We start from the raw sequence: 19508 nt of genomic DNA, 5'->3' as shown, positions 1-19508 counted from the left end.
GGGACCAATGTATTGTATAGAGGTCAGTGGAACTGGAGGAGGGGGGTGATGTAGTTTCCATACGAGTGCCGGAGTGAATCTAGGAGAGACACAATAAGGACGAACAAGTGAAAGAATAAATAAATAAACGACTAAATAAATAAATAAATAGCTAGTTAACTAATTAAGTACATAACTGGGTAGATGAATATATGGGACAACCAACAGACACACTTTTTGATCCTCTGGCAAATCTCTCCATGAGATATAGTGGAGGGTATGGTTTGCATGATGAGAGAGGGGGGTAGTTTCAGTTTCAGTTTCAGTTTCAGTTTAGAGTGTTTGTGTTTGTGTTTGTGTTTATGATTGTAAGAGAAAGAGGACACGACTTAGGTATATCCTCAGATAGGCAGTGGGTATTGGAGACGCTCAGTGGGCGTGGTCCCAAGGATGTTCAATACCGACCCACTGTTTCCAGTCGTGTTTGGCTCTGTAGAACATCCAGAACCACATTGTTGCGCCCAGGGCGGTTGCCGAGTATCTGTAGAAAGGGCCTGCTTTAGGAATAGGAGCTGCAGCCATTGGAGAAGACAGTAGTAGTGCTTGTGTAGGTGTAATTACACTTGTGCCTATATGAACGTTAGTTAATACATGCACACCATTACAGAGTTGGGGATGTAATTTACGAGAGGGGATTCCAGGTATTTAAAAAAAAAAAAAAAAAAAAAAAAAGGCAGTGTGGGCAAATAGCGAGAATTGTATACTTCACTAAAAAGGACAGCGATTTGTCCATTCACCAATGCGGTAAGTCAGCCGGAACTTGCGACGCGTCGACACAACAGGAGGATATTTATTTTTCTATTGTCCTCACTTGCGACACGTCGACGCGTCGACGCGTTGTATAGCCAATTTTAAGCCTTGTTCAAATTTATATTGAGGGAATTCAGTTTGCTCCTGTAGATCGCGGAAGGGAGGAAAGTGTCGCAAATTTTATGGTGAAGCCGATCTCTGTGGAAAATATTTCCCCGTTTCCTTCAGCCCCCCCCCCCCCTTGCTGATGTTAGTATTGGACACGGTTCTTGTGCACCAATTTACGGGCTCCATTTTAAAGAAAAGCAAAGAAAAGCAAAGAAAAGTAGTTTAAGGTAGTATAAGGTAGTATAAGGTAGTATAAAGTAGTATAAAGTAGTTTTTGTCCCCTCCCTCCCTTCTTGTGTAAATTTGTTGCCCCTTTTTCATATTCATTTTTAAAAATTTCATCTTGTTTAATTTTCATAAGAAAACTCCCCTTTCCGGTAATTTCTAATTTTCTAAATTTGTTGCCCCGTTATTTTTGTTTTTTTTTTATTAATTTATTTATTTATTTATTTATAAGGTTCAGGTAATTTCGTAATTCTCAAATTTGGATTCCGATTTCTCACTCGTTGAACGTCAAAAATGCTCAGCTGGTTCCGAGTTTTGGGTGTTTTTGTATTCCTTCCCATACTCTTTGTTTGAATTGTTTCTTATTTAGGGTGCTTCAACTGGCCATAGTGTTACCAAGAGTTTGATCGATTTCAAAATGCTGCCCAAAACTCAGCAGAGCAGGCTCTCTCCGACCCAACATCAACATTTGGGTCTTCAAGCTCAGCCTCAAGCTCAGCCTCAATCTCAAACACATGTAAATGTAAATGCAAATGCAAATGCAAATGCAAACACAAACGTCAAAGTACAACCTCAAATAAATTCTCTGCCATTGCCTCTATCCCAGCCCCAATTACAATCACAAGTGCCGGTGCAACAATTACAACCTCCCGTGTCGGCATCGGCCGCCCTTGGTATTAATACAAGACATAGATCAGGTACTCTTCCTTCGTCGTTATCGACAAATCCAATTCAACAACAGACAATGACGCCTCCAACTTCGGCAGATTTCTCCTTGAGAATGAGATCTCAATCCTCACTGGCAAATTCAAATGCTCTTTGGGATGATCAATTATCTAATGCTTCAATAACCTCTTTAGATACAACGGGGAATCCGTCCATTCATCAACAGCAACAGCAACAGCAATATCAACAAACGAGGCTTAGATCGTATTCAAATAGTAATTTGGATGTCCCTCTTGCAAGTACTCCGTTAGCTCCTTCCTCCTTTTTGACAATTAATGAACACGTTTATCCAAATGGCGGGAGTTTAAGACCTAGATCTCAGACTTTTGCATCTCCTAATCAAATGTTGAACCAAATGAATAATATTAATATGCCAAATAACTTACCTGTAAATATGCAATTGAATGTCAATAGTTTCAATATGAATGATATGAATAACATTAACAATTTAAACAACTTGAATAATATAAACAATATAAATAATTTGAATAATAATACTAATAATTCTATGAATCTTACTAATATCAATAATTTAAGTATGAATTCCTTACAATTGGCATTGCAACAACAAAAACAACAAAAACCTCTTAACAGAACATCTTCGTTTTCTGTTATTTCGAATAACCAACCTCTACTTTTGGATAACATCCAAGAATCTTCAATCTCAATAACTTCTACTCATACAAACCCCTTGTTAGGTCCAACAGATACTTTACTAATAATTAATATTCCAAATGACCCTCATATCTCAAATTCATCTAATTTCAATAAGATATTGAAAAATTTTGGCTTAGTGAAGTCAGTTCGTCAAATCAAGTGTTGTGATTGCCCCGATTTAGTCATTGTTGCAGAATTTATGGATGTTGAATCTGCAATCAATTGTAGATCCCAATTAAATAGTTATGAATTATATCCGGGATTAAAATGCTCAATATCATTTGCTAAAATCCTGGAAATCAATAATAATTTATCGTTATTGGACTCATTGAATTATCAAATAAACCAAGCATCGGCTAATTCAAACACAATCCCAACAATCATTACTCCGTTAGCTAATAATAATAATAATAATCATAGTAGTAACTGCAACCAAACCAACAGTAATAATAATAATATTAACAACAACATCAATAACATTAATATTAATAATGGCAATAATAATACGCCTCAAAAATTGGATATACAGGACCAACCGTTTATGAGACAACATTCAAAGTCGATTTCCAATGTTGATGATGCAATTCCACCTTTTAACATTACGAATTTGAATGAGAGAATAGAGGACTTCACAAAAGTCCAAAACTTTGTCTTATCCGAAAATCCGAAATTAGAATTAGATACAGATACATTGAAGTCATTGATTGATAACTCCCTAAATTATAAAAACATAAAAGCCAATGATCTTGGTCCTTTACCTCCAATTTTAAACCACAAACAATTTGACAACCCTTCGTTGCGTGACTTGAAGAAACAACTAGATCAGAATCAACTATCAACTTTAAAGATCGAGGAATTAATTTTGTCGATGGATGACGAACTACCAGAATTAGCGTCTGATTACTTGGGTAATACAATCGTTCAACATTTCTTGGAAATCACCTCAAAGGACAAGTCGAGTTATGTCTTAAAGGAGTTTTTAGTAAAAAAATTGGCTCCATATCTATCCCAAATGTCTGCTCATAAAAATGGTACTTGGGCAGCTCAAAAGCTGATTAATACTGTTTGCACTAATAGAGAAATGAAAATAATAAGCGATGCACTTAAACCTTATGCGACACAACTATTCAATGACACTTATGCAAATTATGTTATTCATGGTGTGTTAAAATTCAACTTTCCTTATTATAATTTCATTTTTGAATCTCTATTATCTTCGTTTTTGACTATCTCCTTCAATAGATTTGGTTCAAGATCAGTTAGAACTTGTCTTGAATCAATTGATGGGCAAGATGGTCACTCTAAAGAATTCATTACATTGATTGCAATTGCAATTTTGACTTGGTGTTGTGAGTTAATGACCGATGTTAATGGTTCTTTACTAATAACTTGGTTCCTAGAAACATGCCAAACAATTGAAAATAAGCACTATTTATTAGCTTATGTGTTAACACACGAAAGCGAATTCAATAATGTTGAGGGTAATGATGGTCTTGTCAAAGATGATGGCGATGAGCAGAAAATAGAAAATAGACAAGAAGGTTTAGAAGAAAATGAAAATAAAATTGATGGAAATCTGGAGGAAAACAAAAAGATTAATGATACCACAAACGGGAACAATGGAAATGATGATGGACAGCACAAAATGCTGAAGAATTGTAGAAAGTTCATAAAAACGTGTACGCTAAAATTGGGTACTTTGAGTATCTTAAAAATACTGAATTACAGAACTAATTTAGAAGCAAGAAATTTGATTTTAGTTAAAATTTTTGGCGATGATATTTTAAGTTGCGAGTTTAATATTGAAGAAGAGAAGAACCAGTCTGATCATAGAGAACTAATACTTAAATCGATCCTTATCGATCCTAAAGGTGTCAGCTCCATCCATGGCTCTAATTTTATCCACAAGATACTATCCATTCCTACGTTAGATCCAGTTTTGAAGAGACGTATAATCCATAAGGTAAAGCTGGTACTGACAGATATTATATCGGAATTTGGATATTCACTTGTTTCTAATAACTCCCTGCGAAGATTAGGTGAAGAGTGTGGAATTAGAGGTATCGGCGGCAATTGTCATAACCGTTTAAACCACCATAGCTTTAGCCATCATAACACTCTTTCTACTCTTGGTAACTGGAGTTCAAGATCAAGGTCGGGCAGTAACTCAACCAATCTAACAGACCAGAGCCCACCAGTGCCAAATGGAGGCAATAAGGTTGATTATGATTTATTGTTAAGGCAGCAACTTGAAGAGCTGACATTAAACAACAACATGAACACTATGAATAACATGAACACCATGAACAATATGAACGGTGTGAGCAACATGAATTTTATGAATTTCAACAATATATAAACAAATCTTACGAACTATATAAACGCATGAATTAAAGAGAAAAACAAACAATAGAAAAAAAAGCTAAACTGTAGCTATGTAGTGATAGAAATCAAGAAGGCCTCTGAGTAGTGTGGTGGCAGTTGTGATGCGTGTCTACTGCGCTTGATGATGGTAGCAAGGTCTTGGACTTGAAGTGCGATGTAGGACTACGCAACGGGATTGCGGGCATGTATAGGGATATTGGAATGGGCTGTGGACCAATGAGAACCAAACAACAAAATTATGGTGTAGCTGCAGCCTTGACCTATTATTTGAAAGCGTGTATACATGATCTGGTTCAAAACATGTTCAATGTTAGCTTGTGTAAATAATCGCTGACAAGAAACTATGATCAGCGTGAATGATAAATAGGTATGGACGCAAGAGATTGATATTTACCAAAAGTTCCATAAAACTCCAACAGCATCATGAGTCGATATTCCGAGCTGGTTGTATTACAAGAAAAAACGAAAAAAAAACATCTAAACTACTGGTGTTTTCAACATACCAAATAACGGAGAAGTGAGCGGGCTACGGGAAACACATTGGCTAGAAGAGAGGCAATGAGCAAATTATAAGAATGACTCTTCTCTGTTTTGCAGTTTTTGAAAGCTTGACAAGGTTTATCTGCACCACTCTTGCCAAGTGACCTTAAAGATGCAATAGGTATTTGTTCGTGAAGCATCATAATACATTGCGAAGCAATAACACACAAAAATACAAAACAGAATACGTCATTATACAATAGATGACTTCAACTCCAGTTGACAAAGACAAGCATTGATAGCATAGTCTTAGCATGAGTGGGCAAAGGAAAAGAAGAGTTCTGATCCAATCATCTTATCCCTATGCAAGTGCTTATTATTACACATTTATTAATTTTATATCGGTAGAAAGTATATATTTGGATTGTTTCAGCGAACTACAAAGTCTTTGATACTAACAATTGAGTTGTCCTTAAAGCTTCGAATTTAACATTTGAATTAGGAGAATTCATCAACTGCATAATTTTCTCCTTATAACCGTTGTTGTTGATAAACCTAACAATTGAGTCGTCCAATTTGATGATCATACCCAAATCAAAGCAAACTATTGCCTGGTTCACAAAGAGTTGCTCGTTATCATTAACATTATAATCCAACAACTCAATTAATTGCCTAACTAAGCTCCAATTGTTTGCTTTGAATTTCTCGATATTATCTACCCAAAATTCCTGATTTGCATGACAAGGTGACCAGTGCAAGTGATGGGTCAACAACTCATTTTCATATTCATCGAATGTTGTCAAATCTTTCAACGAATCGTTTAGTTGATGCAATAAAAGGTTCAAGTCATTTTTGAGATCTTCATCAGACCATTTTCTGTCAATCAAGTTTTTAGTAATTGTCAATCCATTTGCTAAATGGTATTTCTTCAAAGTTGCCAAAGAAGGGTTGAGAGTGATTATATTGACAAGTATCGAGATCGACAATCTAGTGACTTTTTCTTTAATTGCATCATTGGCTAGATTGAACAACACGGGGATCAAGTTGGGGTGTTCTTTGATAATCAAGTTGATTTTAGCGGAGTCGAAAGAAATGACCCACAAGGCATAAATTGTCAAATATTTCATCTGCAATTCAATTGACTTATCTTCCAGAATGTCGAGCAATTCAGATGATGCATTGAAGTATCCCCTACAGGATTTGACATTCAATAGTTCCTTCAAGAGCTGCAGGCCAATATATTGCAATTGGGTGGACGCCTTCAAGTATTTGGTCAATTCCAAATAGACCGACTTGACGATCTTGACATTCCCCTTGGTTTCACCAACAAGAGTCAAGAAGGACACAATTGTATATAGGGATAGTATTTTGGAGATATCGTCAAGTTCCAAGTTAAGCAAAGAGACAAAGGGAGTGTAGTCTTTGTGGGAGGTGTAGAGTTTAAGTATAAATTGGTTATTATAGGAGGCGCCATCGTAAATTATAGAAAGCAGGAAGTTGACCAAGTCTGATTTATTGAATAGCTGAGTTTCGGTTTCTCCCTGGTTGGTTAGAGCTGTTAGGACGTGAAGACAGGTGGCAGCAAACTGGTCCTGTCTTTCGTTGATGTAGGCGCCTCTCTGAACGGGGTCCTCTGCATAGGGGAACTGGGAGAGTTCTCTCAAAAGAGATAGCTGGTTGCTGTCGATTGCACTTGATTTTATCGAAGTCCACGAGAGGGGGAGGTTTCTAAGACGGGCCAAGGCATGGGCAACAATGTCACTCTCTAGACGCAATGGGGAGAATGTGAGGTCTGTGGTCATTGGAGGGGAGACTATCGGAATTGTTGCTTGTTGATCCTTTGTTATTCTCTTCAACATCTAAACCATTATCTTTGAGAAGCAGCCACTTGACCTGAAATTGCTGGAAACGGATTTGACTTTGAGAGGACCATACATTTTTGGGAGTGCGACAAATAGCCTTTGATTTTCTGCGACGCGACGAGAATGCAGAGAAGCGATTCACATTCATTTTCTTGAAGGCTCAATGCTTTAGCTAAGTAATGAAAGGGGACAATGTGTTTCCCAAGAGAGGCCGTGACGACAGAAGTTGCTGTAGAGGAGGACGTATTTGTAGAAGAAGACTTGTTTGTAGAAGACGTGTTTGTAGAAGAAGACGTATTTGTAGAAGAAGAGATATGATTCGAAGGAGGGAGAGGGGAGTTGAATAAGTTAAAAGCGTCTTTAACAATGAGGAGGCTCATTTGTGTTGCCATTTCTCTATAGAGGGATAGAACTCTAGTTTGTAAGAGAAGAGGCTCGTATTTGGGAAGGAGGGCATTGTATTCAGACAAGGATCTTCTCTTGATAGCCAAATAGAGGGGGGCCAGTATCTGGAGAGGTTGATATTTATGGAAGAGGCCAAGAGTTGGTGTTTTTCCCGTTTGGAGGAACTCTAGAGGAAGCAAGTAGTAGAGGGTCTTCAAAGCCAGGTTCTTAGTCATGTGTTTGTTTCTTATGAGGAGGGCATATGCCTGTGAATGGTGTCCCTGTGCAAGGGCTGCTCTTGCAAGATAGAAGTTAAAGAGAGGCTCACTTGTTGGGAGAAGAGGGGGATAATCGAAATGAGAGGAGGTTGATTCTCTTAATAGGGTGCTTTGGAGGACCTTGTAGAGATTAATGGCGGCATTGACTGTGTTATGTGTGAAATAAGCGGAGAAGAGATGGATGGCAAAGATATGCACGGCAGAGACGTTCACCTTATGGTCTGATTTATTAGAGAGTAGCATCTTAAATGGCCGTTGGAGGGCATCGATGTATGTGTTAATGCCGATCTGGGACGAGTGGCCATTGGGGTAAGGGGTGTCAATTGAACAGACTATCTTGTGGAGATGTCTTACAAGGACAATGATAGGTGTCAAATAGAGAGAGGGATCATCAAGTAGACGTTTGGAGAGTAAGTTCATGGTGGCGATCTGTGTTTTGACTCCCTCATCACTTGCAAGGTCTGGAACTTTGCAAAGGTCAGCACTTGCAAGGAAGAGCTGCTGGTAGTAATCGCTGTCACTATAGGGACTACCGGCATTTGTAATGGAACATTTGATTCGTTTATTGACAAGGTTAAAATCGATCTTGCTGCCCATCCTCCCCATATCGACTTGACCATTGAGAATTCGGGAGAAATAAATGGCAAACTTCATTGTGTCGTGGCTGTTCACTGCTTCCACATAGTCATCTAACAACTGTGTCCACATCTAAATAGGCGCTGGTAGAGTTGTTGATGCAGAACATCTTGCAAAATAACGAGTAGATGGAAGTTCAAGTTGATTTTTCATTTCTTTTCTCCCCCCCTCCCCTTCTCATTCCATTCCTCACTTTTATTCTCCCCCGAGAATATCTAAAGTGTTTATCCATTTCACGATTCGAAAAATTTTCAACGCATTTCAACTTGAATTTTTTCAAATTACTTAATGAATGGCAAATATTTCATACTTCTTTAGAACATCTTTACTCCCTCCATCCTCCTGCATTAGACAATAACCATGTCGTTAGTCAATATCTGCAGATCCAACAATGATCCGTTCTACCGTTACAAGATGCCTCTTATCCAGGCGAAAACTGAAGGTAGTGGTAACGGTATCAAGACCAACATTTTGAATCTCTCTGATGTTGCGACTGCCCTGGCTAGACCGGCCTCTTATGTTATGAAATACTTTGGTTTTGAACTAGGTGCCCAGACTACCATTGATGAAAAAAACGAAAAATTCCTAATTAATGGTGTCCATGGTGTGAAGGAATTACAAGACTGTCTTGATGGATTTATTGATAAATTTGTCCTTTGTTTACAATGTAAGAATCCGGAAACTGTTTTGGAGATTGTTGGCAAGGACAACCTACAAAGAGATTGTAAGGCATGTGGTAAAATCACCAGAGTCAATCCAACTTACAAGTTGGTCTCTTATATCCTAAAGAATCCTCCAAAGAAGGAGTCAAAGAAATCAAGTAAAAAGGCAAACACTGCGAGTGCAAATGTTATTGGTGGTGGTAAATCTATCTCTGATATAGCCAACAGACAGCAACGTAAGAATACAGACGATGACGTGTCTGTTGGAGAAGCTGGGAGTAAGGAGAAAGTCATTGTCAAAGACGAAGATTGGTCTGTTGATATGAGCGAAGATGCAATCAAGGCTCGTGCAAGAGAGTTGGAGAAACTAAATATTGGTGAATCTAGAATCAAATATCAAGAATTCGGTAACTGGTTATTATCGTCTGATGAATTACCTTCTGATATAGAAATCTACAAAAAAATCATATCCGACAAGATAAACAATGACAGACAAACTGTTGAAGTGTTAGCCCAAGTGTTATTTGATGATGACATTGCAGATGAAATTGCCAATCATAAAGGTTTGTTAGCTAAGTTGCTGACTTCCGAGAAAATGGAAAAGTCTTTACTTGGAGGTATAGAGAGAATGATTGGTGTCAAGCACCCTGAATTAATTCCAAAGGTGCCTAAGATTTTAATGCTATTATATGACAATGATTTGGTATCGGAAGATGTCATTAGAGATTGGGGGTCTCATGTATCCAAGAAATACGTTGACAAGGAAACTTCAAGAAATATCAGGAAGGCTGCTAGACCATTCCTAAAATGGCTAGATGAAGCAGAAGAAGATTCTGAGGAGGAGGAATCAGATGATGAGTAGTTAAATATCTTTCTATACTGCCATATATAATGCCTATACATTTTGCAACACTATCGTCGTTAACTACCCAATTAGGCAACTCGAAGAAACAAGTTAAATGTGTTTATCGGTACATTTCCTGATATAAGAAAAATTTTAACTTTTCGATATTGTAAAATCCTTTCGGTTTTAAAAATCCGTATCCTTGAATAGCCGTGATGACTAATAGTTAAATCTTCTTTACCTCTTCCTGCTGTTGTTTCTTTCCTCTAAAGCGAAATATCCAATCTAAATCTATAGACATACCGCATTTTTTTTGGTACTTCAGTTGACAGCGCAATGTCGGGCGATTTGACTAGTATTTCATCAATAGAGACATCACAGTCTAACAATTTGGATGTCCCACCATACAATGGTGAAAACGGGAATAAACATCATACCAACAACAACATAATTACTCGTACTTCAACGATAATATCAAATGTTATTGAAGATAATAAATTTGCAAAGACACAGGTTGAACCCAACCCCTCATTCGATCCAAATGATTTGAGGAAAGTTGGTACGGCTGCAACCTCTTTGGATAATTATCCGGTTGATGAGGAGAGCGGTGACCTAAGCTCTTCTTCATCACAGAAGGAAGAAACAGTTGTAGATAGTGGAAGATATAATCGCTATGACATTGTGAATAAACCACCAGATGGAGGATTTTGGGCGTGGACCTCAGCATTTTGTGTGTTAGCTATAAATACTTTCAGTTGGGGGTTAAATGCATGTTTTGGTGTTTACTTGAACTACTATATATCTACGGATTATTTCCATAACGGTAAAATGGAACAGTATGTAATGATTGGTGGAATGAATTTAGGTTTATCATTCCTTGCATGCGCTTTCACTAATGGCTTATCCCGCCGTGTTAACTATAAGATTTTAATGTCGATTGGTACTGCATTGACATTTCTCTCCTATTGGCTGGCGTCTATTTCTAAAACAGTTGTTCAATTAGTCATGTTTCAAGGTTTCTTATTGTCCATTGGATGGGCTTTAGTTGCTGGTTCAACATTTGTCATTCTACCAACATGGTTTTTAAAGAAAAGATCCATTGCTCAGGGTATCGCAACTGCAGGTGGTGGGTTAGGTGGTATTATTTTTAGTAGACCTGTTGATCAAATTATTAAGACTTATATGGATAAACCAGAATATGCAGATGACCCAAACCACGCATTGAAACTAGGAATTGCATGGGCCTTAAGAATGCAATCTTTTGTTTGTGGCTTCATGCTAGTTTTATCCATCATTTTAATTCGAACCTACCGCCCAATTAAAAATACTTCAAAGGATAAAAAACCACTATATATCGAGTTAACTGCGTTTTTGTTCCGGTTTGATCTAATGAGACAGATTCCTTTGATTTGTCTCATGCTTTGGAACATGGTTTACTCGTTATCCTACAGTATTTTGCTATTTTCATTATCAGCATATGGTTCAAGTATCGGGTTAAGCTACAAACAGGGATCGAATGTAACAACTGTCCAAAGTGTTGCACAGACAGTCGGAAGACCTTTGTTGGGATTCCTATCGGACAAAATAGGGAGGGTCAATGTCACACTTATTTCAACGATCTTGATTACAATATTTTCGTTTGTTTTCTGGATCTTTGTGACGACTTATGCGCAACTAATTGGGTTTGCATTTGCAGTTGGCATTTTGCTAGGGGTGAACTGGGTCAATTTTGGACCGATGACAGCAGATGTTGTTGGGGGAGGTGGTGCCGACATGAATCATGCGGTTTCTCTACAGATGTTTACAGGCGGTTTCCCTTTACTAATTGCCGAGTTGGCAGGGTTCAAGTTGAGAAGATTCGATATGGAGAGACCTTTCTTGTATTGCCAGATCCTTGTAGGGGTTGCAGCAGGTGTGAGTGCTGCTGCACTATTACCATTTAGAGAATGGAAGGTCAGAAGGATTTTGATTGCACGTAAGAAAAATTTTGAAAGTGGGTTAGAATCCAAGGAAAAGGAGGGAGAATTTGCAAACATGGATCATGATGAGATAACTTCTGAAATCAACAGACTTGATGGTATGCTTGCAAATGATATAAAGACTTACATACTTAGAATGATATATCCTATCGCAGTTTAATATTTTGGGACAACAAAGGCAGGATTAATGTTATATAATATATTCATATACTAGTTTTCATGGCTTTTAATAAAATGTAATAAAAGGACAAAATATAAACAAAAACAGAAAAGAAAATAAGAGGAAAAGAGGTATGCGTTGAAAGTAATCGTTGGGAGTTTCAAACAACCGTTCATCCGTAATTAGAACCATGAAATACTAACGTTAACTTTATAAACCAGTTTTCGGATGTATTGTTTTGATATCCGGCAGGATTTTGTTTTTGCAGGTGCATATTTATTATAAGAGTCTACCTCTTTGATATTCAGTTACTTGTCACTAAAATAATATTGAATCGATGTAGATATACTTCTCTCCAAAATTAGAGTAAGAACTCCAACTTTGTGAACTTCCAAAGTTGCACGCAATTACTCATCAAATTACTGAACCTCAAAGATGAATGATGCCGTTAATGATGAGGAGCAAGGGAATTTTTCTGAGACGAAGCAAAAGGCTATAGATACTGGGAAGTACAGTGCTTTCGATTTCAAGAACCGGCCACCAGACGGTGGATTTTGGGCCTGGATTTCGGTGGTTTGTGTTTTGTTTATCAACACCTTTAGCTGGGGACTTAATGCTTGCTTTGGTGTCTATCTAAACTATTATGTAACAGAAAAATATTTTGAGAATGCAAATACAGAACAATATGTGATGATCGGTGGATTGGCATTAGGTCTCTCATTTACGGCCTGCGCTTTTACTAATGGTTTGTGTCGCCATGTTCACTACAAGATTATCATGACAATTGGGTTGATCATAACATTTTTGTCGTACTGGCTAGCCTCGATTGCAACAACAGTGGTTCAGCTGATTTTCTTCCAGGGCTTCCTCATGGCATTTGGATGGGCATTGACTGCTGGTTCTACATTTCTCATCTTGCCAACATGGTTTTTAGAAAAGCGGTCAATTGCTCAGGGTATTGCAACCGCAGGTGGTGGGTTAGGTGGTATTATTTTTAGCAGAGCTTCTGATCAAATAATTAAACAGTACTTAACCAATCCAAAATACGCAGGAGATCCCAACCATGCATTGAGGCTAGGGGTTGCATGGGCGTTGAGAATGGAAGCATTAGTGTGTGGATTTATGCTAGCAATATCCATCATTTTGATTCGAACCTACCGCCCAATTAAAAATACTTCAAAGGATGAAAAACCACTATTTATCGAGTTAACTGCGTTTTTGTTCCGGTTTGATCTAATGAGACAGATTCCTTTGATTTGTCTCATGCTTTGGAACATGGTTTACTCGTTATCCTACAGTATTTTGCTATTTTCATTATCAGCATATGGTTCAAGTATCGGGTTAAGCTACAAACAGGGATCGAATGTAACAACTGTCCAAAGTGTTGCACAGACAGTCGGAAGACCTTTGTTGGGATTCCTATCGGACAAAATAGGGAGGGTCAATGTCACACTTATTTCAACGATCTTGATTACAATATTTTCGTTTGTTTTCTGGATCTTTGTGACGACTTATGCGCAACTAATTGGGTTTGCATTTGCAGTTGGCATTTTGCTAGGGGTGAACTGGGTCAATTTTGGACCGATGACAGCAGATGTTGTTGGGGGAGGTGGTGCCGACATGAATCATGCGGTTTCTCTACAGATGTTTACAGGCGGTTTCCCTTTACTAATTGCCGAGTTGGCAGGGTTCAAGTTGAGAAGATTCGATATGGAGAGACCTTTCTTGTATTGTCAGATCCTTGTGGGGGTTGCAGCTGGAGTGAGCTGCCTTGCATTGTTACCATTCAGAGAATGGAAGGTAAAGAGAGCAGTGAAAGCACGGATAGCATATTTGAAACATTCAGTGAACAATTTAGACGGCGACGAAGAAGAAGAAGAAGAAGACGCAGCACTTGCAGGCATGGATGGTGAGCAGATGGAGAGAGAGATCATGAAGATGGAAAGGTTGCTAGCAGCGGACGTTCGTTCATATATGTATAGAGCCGTTTATCCACTAAAGGTATAAAAGCTGTAACATGTTACAAAAGGCATATAATAACTCCATGTAATTGGTTTTCAAAATGGTTATTAACACACCCGTCTATTCAAAAACTTCGGAACTCTTCAGTTCGGTTATTGATAGGTCTTAATTTGGTATAGCTTATAAACAAAACACTGAACTGTAAGTAGATTCCAACGAAGTTCCACGCTTTTCCTGCAAAGCAACTTCCATAAATATGACAAAAAAAACATAGAAAGAACTTTCGGATAAACGGAAAAAGTTGTTCCAGTAACAACAAATTTAGTACATTTCACCATGAGTTTACCTTACAACACATCCCACTCGATCCCACATCATTGCAGGCTTGCAATTAATGCATACATTTGCAAATGTGGATTCTTATTCTTAAAAATCACATGGCGTTAAACCCAAATGGAGAATAAATCCGTTTTCGCGTGATGACAGTCCCTTCCGTATCTGGAATACATCCATTTAAATTTTGACATTTCTAGACTAATTCATCCTTAACTCCACAACTGATAGGACATGGAAAAATAACAATGAGGAACAATGGATGAGGACATATTCTTTTGTCAGGTTTATATTATTAATTGTATGGACACCAGTTATAAAATACAAAAACCATATAAGTGTCACCTCTAATTCTTCATGCTTCACCAAGGATAACTCTTTATTTAAGGATGTGTCTTTGTACAAAAAGCTTCTAGTTGATTTGTAAGTGCTAAAGTGTTGCATTTAAGAATTAGAAACAAAAACAAGTCGTACAAAAAACAAAATAGCAAAACGTACAATTGATATATTTGTAAACAAAATTAAGAGGAAATCACTAGCTTTTCAAATGTCAGCAAACAATAGGCACAGGGAAGAACAAGACACCACTTTGGCCGTAAAAGAGGATCCTGAAATATGCCAGGATAATATGTCTAGCTCAGAGGAGCCACCAGATGGTGGTCTTTGGGCATGGATATCAACTGTATGTGTTTTACTTATTAACACCTTCAGTTGGGGGCCTAATGCATCCTTTGGTGTCTATTTGAATTATTACATCACTGAGCAATACTTTGACGAAGCAGATACCGAGCAATACGTGATGATTGGTGGATTAGGCTTAGGTTTATCATTTTTGGCATGTGCTTTCACAAATGGGTTGTGTCGTCGAATTCATTACAAGATTATCATGACGCTAGGACTTTGTATCACTTTCTTGTCATATTGGTTGGCATCAATAGCAACGACAGTAATACAGCTGATTATGTTTCAAGGTTTTCTTTTAGCAATTGGCTGGTCATTGGTTGCTGGGGCAACATTAGTTATTATTCCCACATGGTTTTCCAAGAAAAAATCCGTTGCCCAAGGTATAGCCACTGCTGGTGGTGGTTTGGGAGGTATTATCTTTAGTAGATCTGTTGATGAAATAATCAAACAATACTTAAATAATCAAAAATATGCTAATAATCGTAAGCATGGCTTGAGGTTGGGTGTTGCATGGGCTCTTCGGATGCAATCATTTGTATGTGGATTCATGCTAGCTATATCAATTATCTTTATTCGGTCTTTTACCCCCCTTAAAAATACATCAAAAGATAAAAAACCATTTCATGTTGAAATATTTGCTTTCCTGTCCAGGATTGACCTTTTAAAGAAATTACCGCTTGCTTGCCTTATGTTCTGGAACATGTCCTATATGTTATCTTATAGTATACTTCTATTTTCATTGTCATCGTACGGCACTAGTATTGGTTTAACGTACAAACAAGGGTCTAATGTTACTACAATACAAAGTTTAGCTCAAACAATCGGTAGACCACTATTGGGAGTGTTGTCCGATAGAGTAGGTAGAGTGAATGTCTCTCTCTTAGCAACTTTTTTAATAACATTGTTCTCATTTGTATTTTGGGTCTTTACTACTACTTATTCACAACTACTTGGTTTTGCATTCGTTATTGGCTTGCTACTAGGCATTAGTTGGGTTAATTTTGGACCGATGACAGCAGATGTTGTGGGAAACAGCGGCGCCGACTTGAATCATGCAATCTCCCTACAGATGTTTGCAGCAGGATTCCCAATGTTGATTGCCGAATTGGCAGGGTTCAAGTTGAGAAGATTCGATATGGAGAGACCTTTCTTGTATTGTCAGATCCTTGTAGGGGTTGCAGCTGGAGTGAGCTGCCTTGCATTGTTACCATTCAGAGAATGGAAGGTAAAGAGAGCAGTGAAAGCACGGATAGCATATTTGAAACATTCAGTGAACAATTTAGACGGCGACAAAGAAGAAGAAGAAGAAGACGCAGCACTTGCAGGCATGGATGGTGAGCAGATGGAGAGAGAGATCATGAAGATGGAAAGGTTGCTAGCAGCGGACGTTCGTTCATATATGTATAGAGCCGTTTATCCACTAAAGGTATAAAGCTTTTGTTTAGCTAAGCCGTATTTTATCTTGTATAGAAAGAGATGTAGTAAAAACAAAAAAAAAAAAAATAAAAAGGAAAATATACCAATCTATTTCACGTTAATCTACAAGATTATTAAGGTATTTAGTTAGTCGTCATTCATAATTGGATCTTCTGTGGAGTGATCATCTTCGTTTAATAGTGGTTGCACGACATTTACTCTGCGAGAAACATTTCTAAAGGAATCTCGAAGTGCATTCTGTCTAGGGACAGGTATAGATCTTTGCTGATCGAAATTCCTCTGGATATATTGTGGACGATTGCGGGGTTGATCAAACGTTATAGTTATAAAGTCAGACGGTAAGTTATCAATTTCGGAACTTAGACTTCTATAGTCATCAGGGTTGAAAACAATAACCTCAATACTAGTCGATGAATTAGAATCCCGAAGCCTGACTATAGTATTACCGTCATCGACACCTGCTAGTAGCATCTGTTCTAATGCACTCCCATGAAACCTTGGCGCCCTGCTCCTGGTATGCTGGAAAAGTCTTGCAACTTGGTTTCCCGGTATATACGTCTGGATAACAGGTTCTGCCAAACCCCTGGATTCACTTGTTAACACAGTAGTATGCCTATTTCTTGTTGCTTCCATGGCAAGGTGCATTCTTTGAAGCCTCTGAGCCTCTCTTTCTCTCTCTCTTGCCCTAACAGGCCTGCTGTGCATTAATTGAAAGAATCGCTGAACTCTGGTGGCCTGTGTCTGCTGGATACCACCAAATATACATCTAGCAAATAGATCCAATCTTTCATAACCTACGTTAATTGATGGGTAATCGCCCAAAAAGTCATTGGCAGTCCGAATAAAATGTTCAAACCTAAACCTGTTTTCGTCGGTTAAAAAATTCTCCAGTGGGATTGGTGTAGATGTACCAATTATACCATCAATTATCTGTAATATTTCAGTGGCCTCTCTGTCTTGCACTTCAGTAGTTTGAATTAAGTGATTCAAATAAGTTCTAAGATTATTGACTCCTTCGCCACTGAATACGCAAAATATAGATTTCTGATGTGGGTTGAACTCTGACGGTGGTTCTCTACAAAACCTTGTAATATCTGGCCTTAGAAACTGAGATATACCGGTTAAAGAGATATGCGTCAACCTTGGACATGCCTGAAGTAGTTTGTAAATTGGAAATATGGACAAGTTAACACAGTAACTTAAATGGACCCTCTCTAAAGTCTCATCTGAGTTCCTAGCCTGTTCCGCCAATGCTAGTATTCCCTCATCTGTAATCTGAGAACATTTGACTAATCCAATTCTCCTTAATTTTTGAAGTTTTGCCAATTCAATGATGGTGGCATTTGTAAGTTGGTTACAACATGCTAAGTCAATATATTGCAACCTATGACAATTTTGAAGTAGTTCCTTTGCTCCAACATCAGTAATGTTACTGCAGTGACCCAGATGAATATAGTGTAAATTCTTACCTAAAGTAGCAATAGCCTTTAGCGAAGCATCAGTGATGGAGGAACATTTCGATAAAACAACGTTCCTCAATTTAGGGGCCAATTGAACAAATTTTATCACAGCCTTATCTGTGATATTTGAGCACTGTGTGAAATCCAATATCCTCAACCGCTCCAATGATAGCAAAGTGCCACTTGGATTTTCAAGACATTCATAAGTGATGTTCTGATTTTTGGAAATTTTAAACTCCTTCAAGCATTCTGAATGAAGAAATAAATTGTTCAATGAGGCATTTGTAATTTTCTCACACCCATGAACGTCCAATTCAACTAGACCTGGACAGTTTTTCACTAAGGAATCGATTGCCACATCAGTGATGTTGTTACACTCACTCAATTTGACTCTCTTCAATAGCGGGCAATTCCTTATTAAAGACAACACGGCGTCTTCACTTATGTTGTACGAGCCTGGAGCATATAAGCCTTGTAACCTCTTACAATTGTTTGCTAATGAGTAATATATATCATTTTCCAAATGCGTGGTGCCAGTTAAATCAATGGATTGTAAACGTGAACATCCGTCAAGTAACTTGGCAATACTCGAGGATTTCAACTTAGTACAATTGACCAACGTGATTCTCTCCAGGTTTTTGCAATTGGCAAATAGGTACAGAAAATTATCATTGATGAGGTTTGAAATTAATGACAAATTGAGCCTCTTGATGAATAGTCTATAATCCCAGATCTGGGTGGTTGGATCTTCCTCCAAAATCATCTGCAATTTTCTCATGATGGATTTATTCAAAAGACCAGGCCTAAACCATATCATACCCACAATCAAAGAGGCCCAATATTTGCAGGTCAACAAAATTGATAAAAGATCTTTTTTATGATAAACATACGAAAATATCAGACATAATGTTTCAGGCGGCAATACGTGGATCAAGCTACCGGGTCTGGAATTTATTGGTGTCTGAAAATTTGGATGTGGGAAAGCAATAGAGTTTGTTCTTGCCCTCTTTCTTAGCAATTGAAATCTTGCGTGCTCCTCGTCATCTGTTTCCGGATCATTATCGCCGGTGTCTTGAACATCTTCGTTACTACTATTGTCATTGGATGTAAGATTAGACAGGATATTATTATTGACTTGGTGTTGGTTTGGCAACGACGACGAAGATGAAGAATCAAAAGGTTCGTTATTAGGATTTTCGGCCAAGTTTATCCCCAAATTATTTAACGGTATTTGGTTGGTGATTGTACTGGAACTGTCAAGCTCCATTGCATCGCCGGCGTTTTCCATTGTCTCCTGGTCATTACGGTTGGCAATCGAAACCAACGGTGGAACAATAAACCCTCCTTGGTTGGGTATGCGTAGTGCCTGTCTTGTGTTTGGATGGAACCGATCTCCCTCCATTGTTCAGTGTGGGATAAATTTATATCTTCTGCAACAAGTGGTTGTAAAATGTAAG

The 19508-nt window shown here is 38.0% G+C and overlaps 8 protein-coding genes across 8 annotated transcripts; 5 read left to right on the top strand and 3 right to left on the bottom strand.

Annotated features, from left to right (window-relative positions):
• Positions 1–1540: 1540 nt before the first annotated feature.
• Positions 1541–4864, top strand: C5L36_0A06620 (uncharacterized protein; the record flags this gene model as incomplete). Its single annotated transcript, XM_029463685.1, has 1 exon — positions 1541–4864. One exon carries the CDS (start codon positions 1541–1543, stop codon positions 4862–4864), a length of 3324 nt encoding a protein of 1107 aa, XP_029319545.1.
• Positions 4865–5807: 943 nt separating this feature from the next.
• C5L36_0A06610 (uncharacterized protein) lies at positions 5808–7172 on the bottom strand (the record flags this gene model as incomplete). Its single annotated transcript, XM_029463684.1, has 1 exon — positions 5808–7172. The coding sequence occupies one exon, from the start codon at positions 7170–7172 to the stop codon at positions 5808–5810; it is 1365 nt and encodes a 454-aa protein (XP_029319544.1).
• Positions 7173–7237: 65 nt separating this feature from the next.
• Positions 7238–8602, bottom strand: C5L36_0A06600 (uncharacterized protein; the record flags this gene model as incomplete). The annotated part of the gene is made up of 1 exon (XM_029463683.1): positions 7238–8602. One exon carries the CDS (start codon positions 8600–8602, stop codon positions 7238–7240), a length of 1365 nt encoding a protein of 454 aa, XP_029319543.1.
• A 288-nt stretch (positions 8603–8890) lies between these two features.
• On the top strand, positions 8891–10054 carry C5L36_0A06590 (uncharacterized protein; the record flags this gene model as incomplete). Its single annotated transcript, XM_029463682.1, has 1 exon — positions 8891–10054. One exon carries the CDS (start codon positions 8891–8893, stop codon positions 10052–10054), a length of 1164 nt encoding a protein of 387 aa, XP_029319542.1.
• A 318-nt stretch (positions 10055–10372) lies between these two features.
• On the top strand, positions 10373–12175 carry C5L36_0A06580 (uncharacterized protein; the record flags this gene model as incomplete). Its single annotated transcript, XM_029463681.1, has 1 exon — positions 10373–12175. One exon carries the CDS (start codon positions 10373–10375, stop codon positions 12173–12175), a length of 1803 nt encoding a protein of 600 aa, XP_029319541.1.
• A 435-nt stretch (positions 12176–12610) lies between these two features.
• Positions 12611–14182, top strand: C5L36_0A06570 (uncharacterized protein; the record flags this gene model as incomplete). Its single annotated transcript, XM_029463680.1, has 1 exon — positions 12611–14182. The coding sequence occupies one exon, from the start codon at positions 12611–12613 to the stop codon at positions 14180–14182; it is 1572 nt and encodes a 523-aa protein (XP_029319540.1).
• An 835-nt stretch (positions 14183–15017) lies between these two features.
• On the top strand, positions 15018–16586 carry C5L36_0A06560 (uncharacterized protein; the record flags this gene model as incomplete). Its single annotated transcript, XM_029463679.1, has 1 exon — positions 15018–16586. The coding sequence occupies one exon, from the start codon at positions 15018–15020 to the stop codon at positions 16584–16586; it is 1569 nt and encodes a 522-aa protein (XP_029319539.1).
• A 131-nt stretch (positions 16587–16717) lies between these two features.
• On the bottom strand, positions 16718–19453 carry C5L36_0A06550 (uncharacterized protein; the record flags this gene model as incomplete). Its single annotated transcript, XM_029463678.1, has 1 exon — positions 16718–19453. The coding sequence occupies one exon, from the start codon at positions 19451–19453 to the stop codon at positions 16718–16720; it is 2736 nt and encodes a 911-aa protein (XP_029319538.1).
• Positions 19454–19508: the final 55 nt, after the last annotated feature.

Source organism: Pichia kudriavzevii, chromosome 1 (assembly GCF_003054445.1).
Source record: "Pichia kudriavzevii chromosome 1, complete sequence".
In the NCBI taxonomy this organism is placed as follows: domain Eukaryota; kingdom Fungi; phylum Ascomycota; class Pichiomycetes; order Pichiales; family Pichiaceae; genus Pichia; species Pichia kudriavzevii.
The sequence above is the reverse complement of the archived record's forward strand: the minus strand, read 5'-3'. Positions and strand labels throughout refer to the sequence as shown.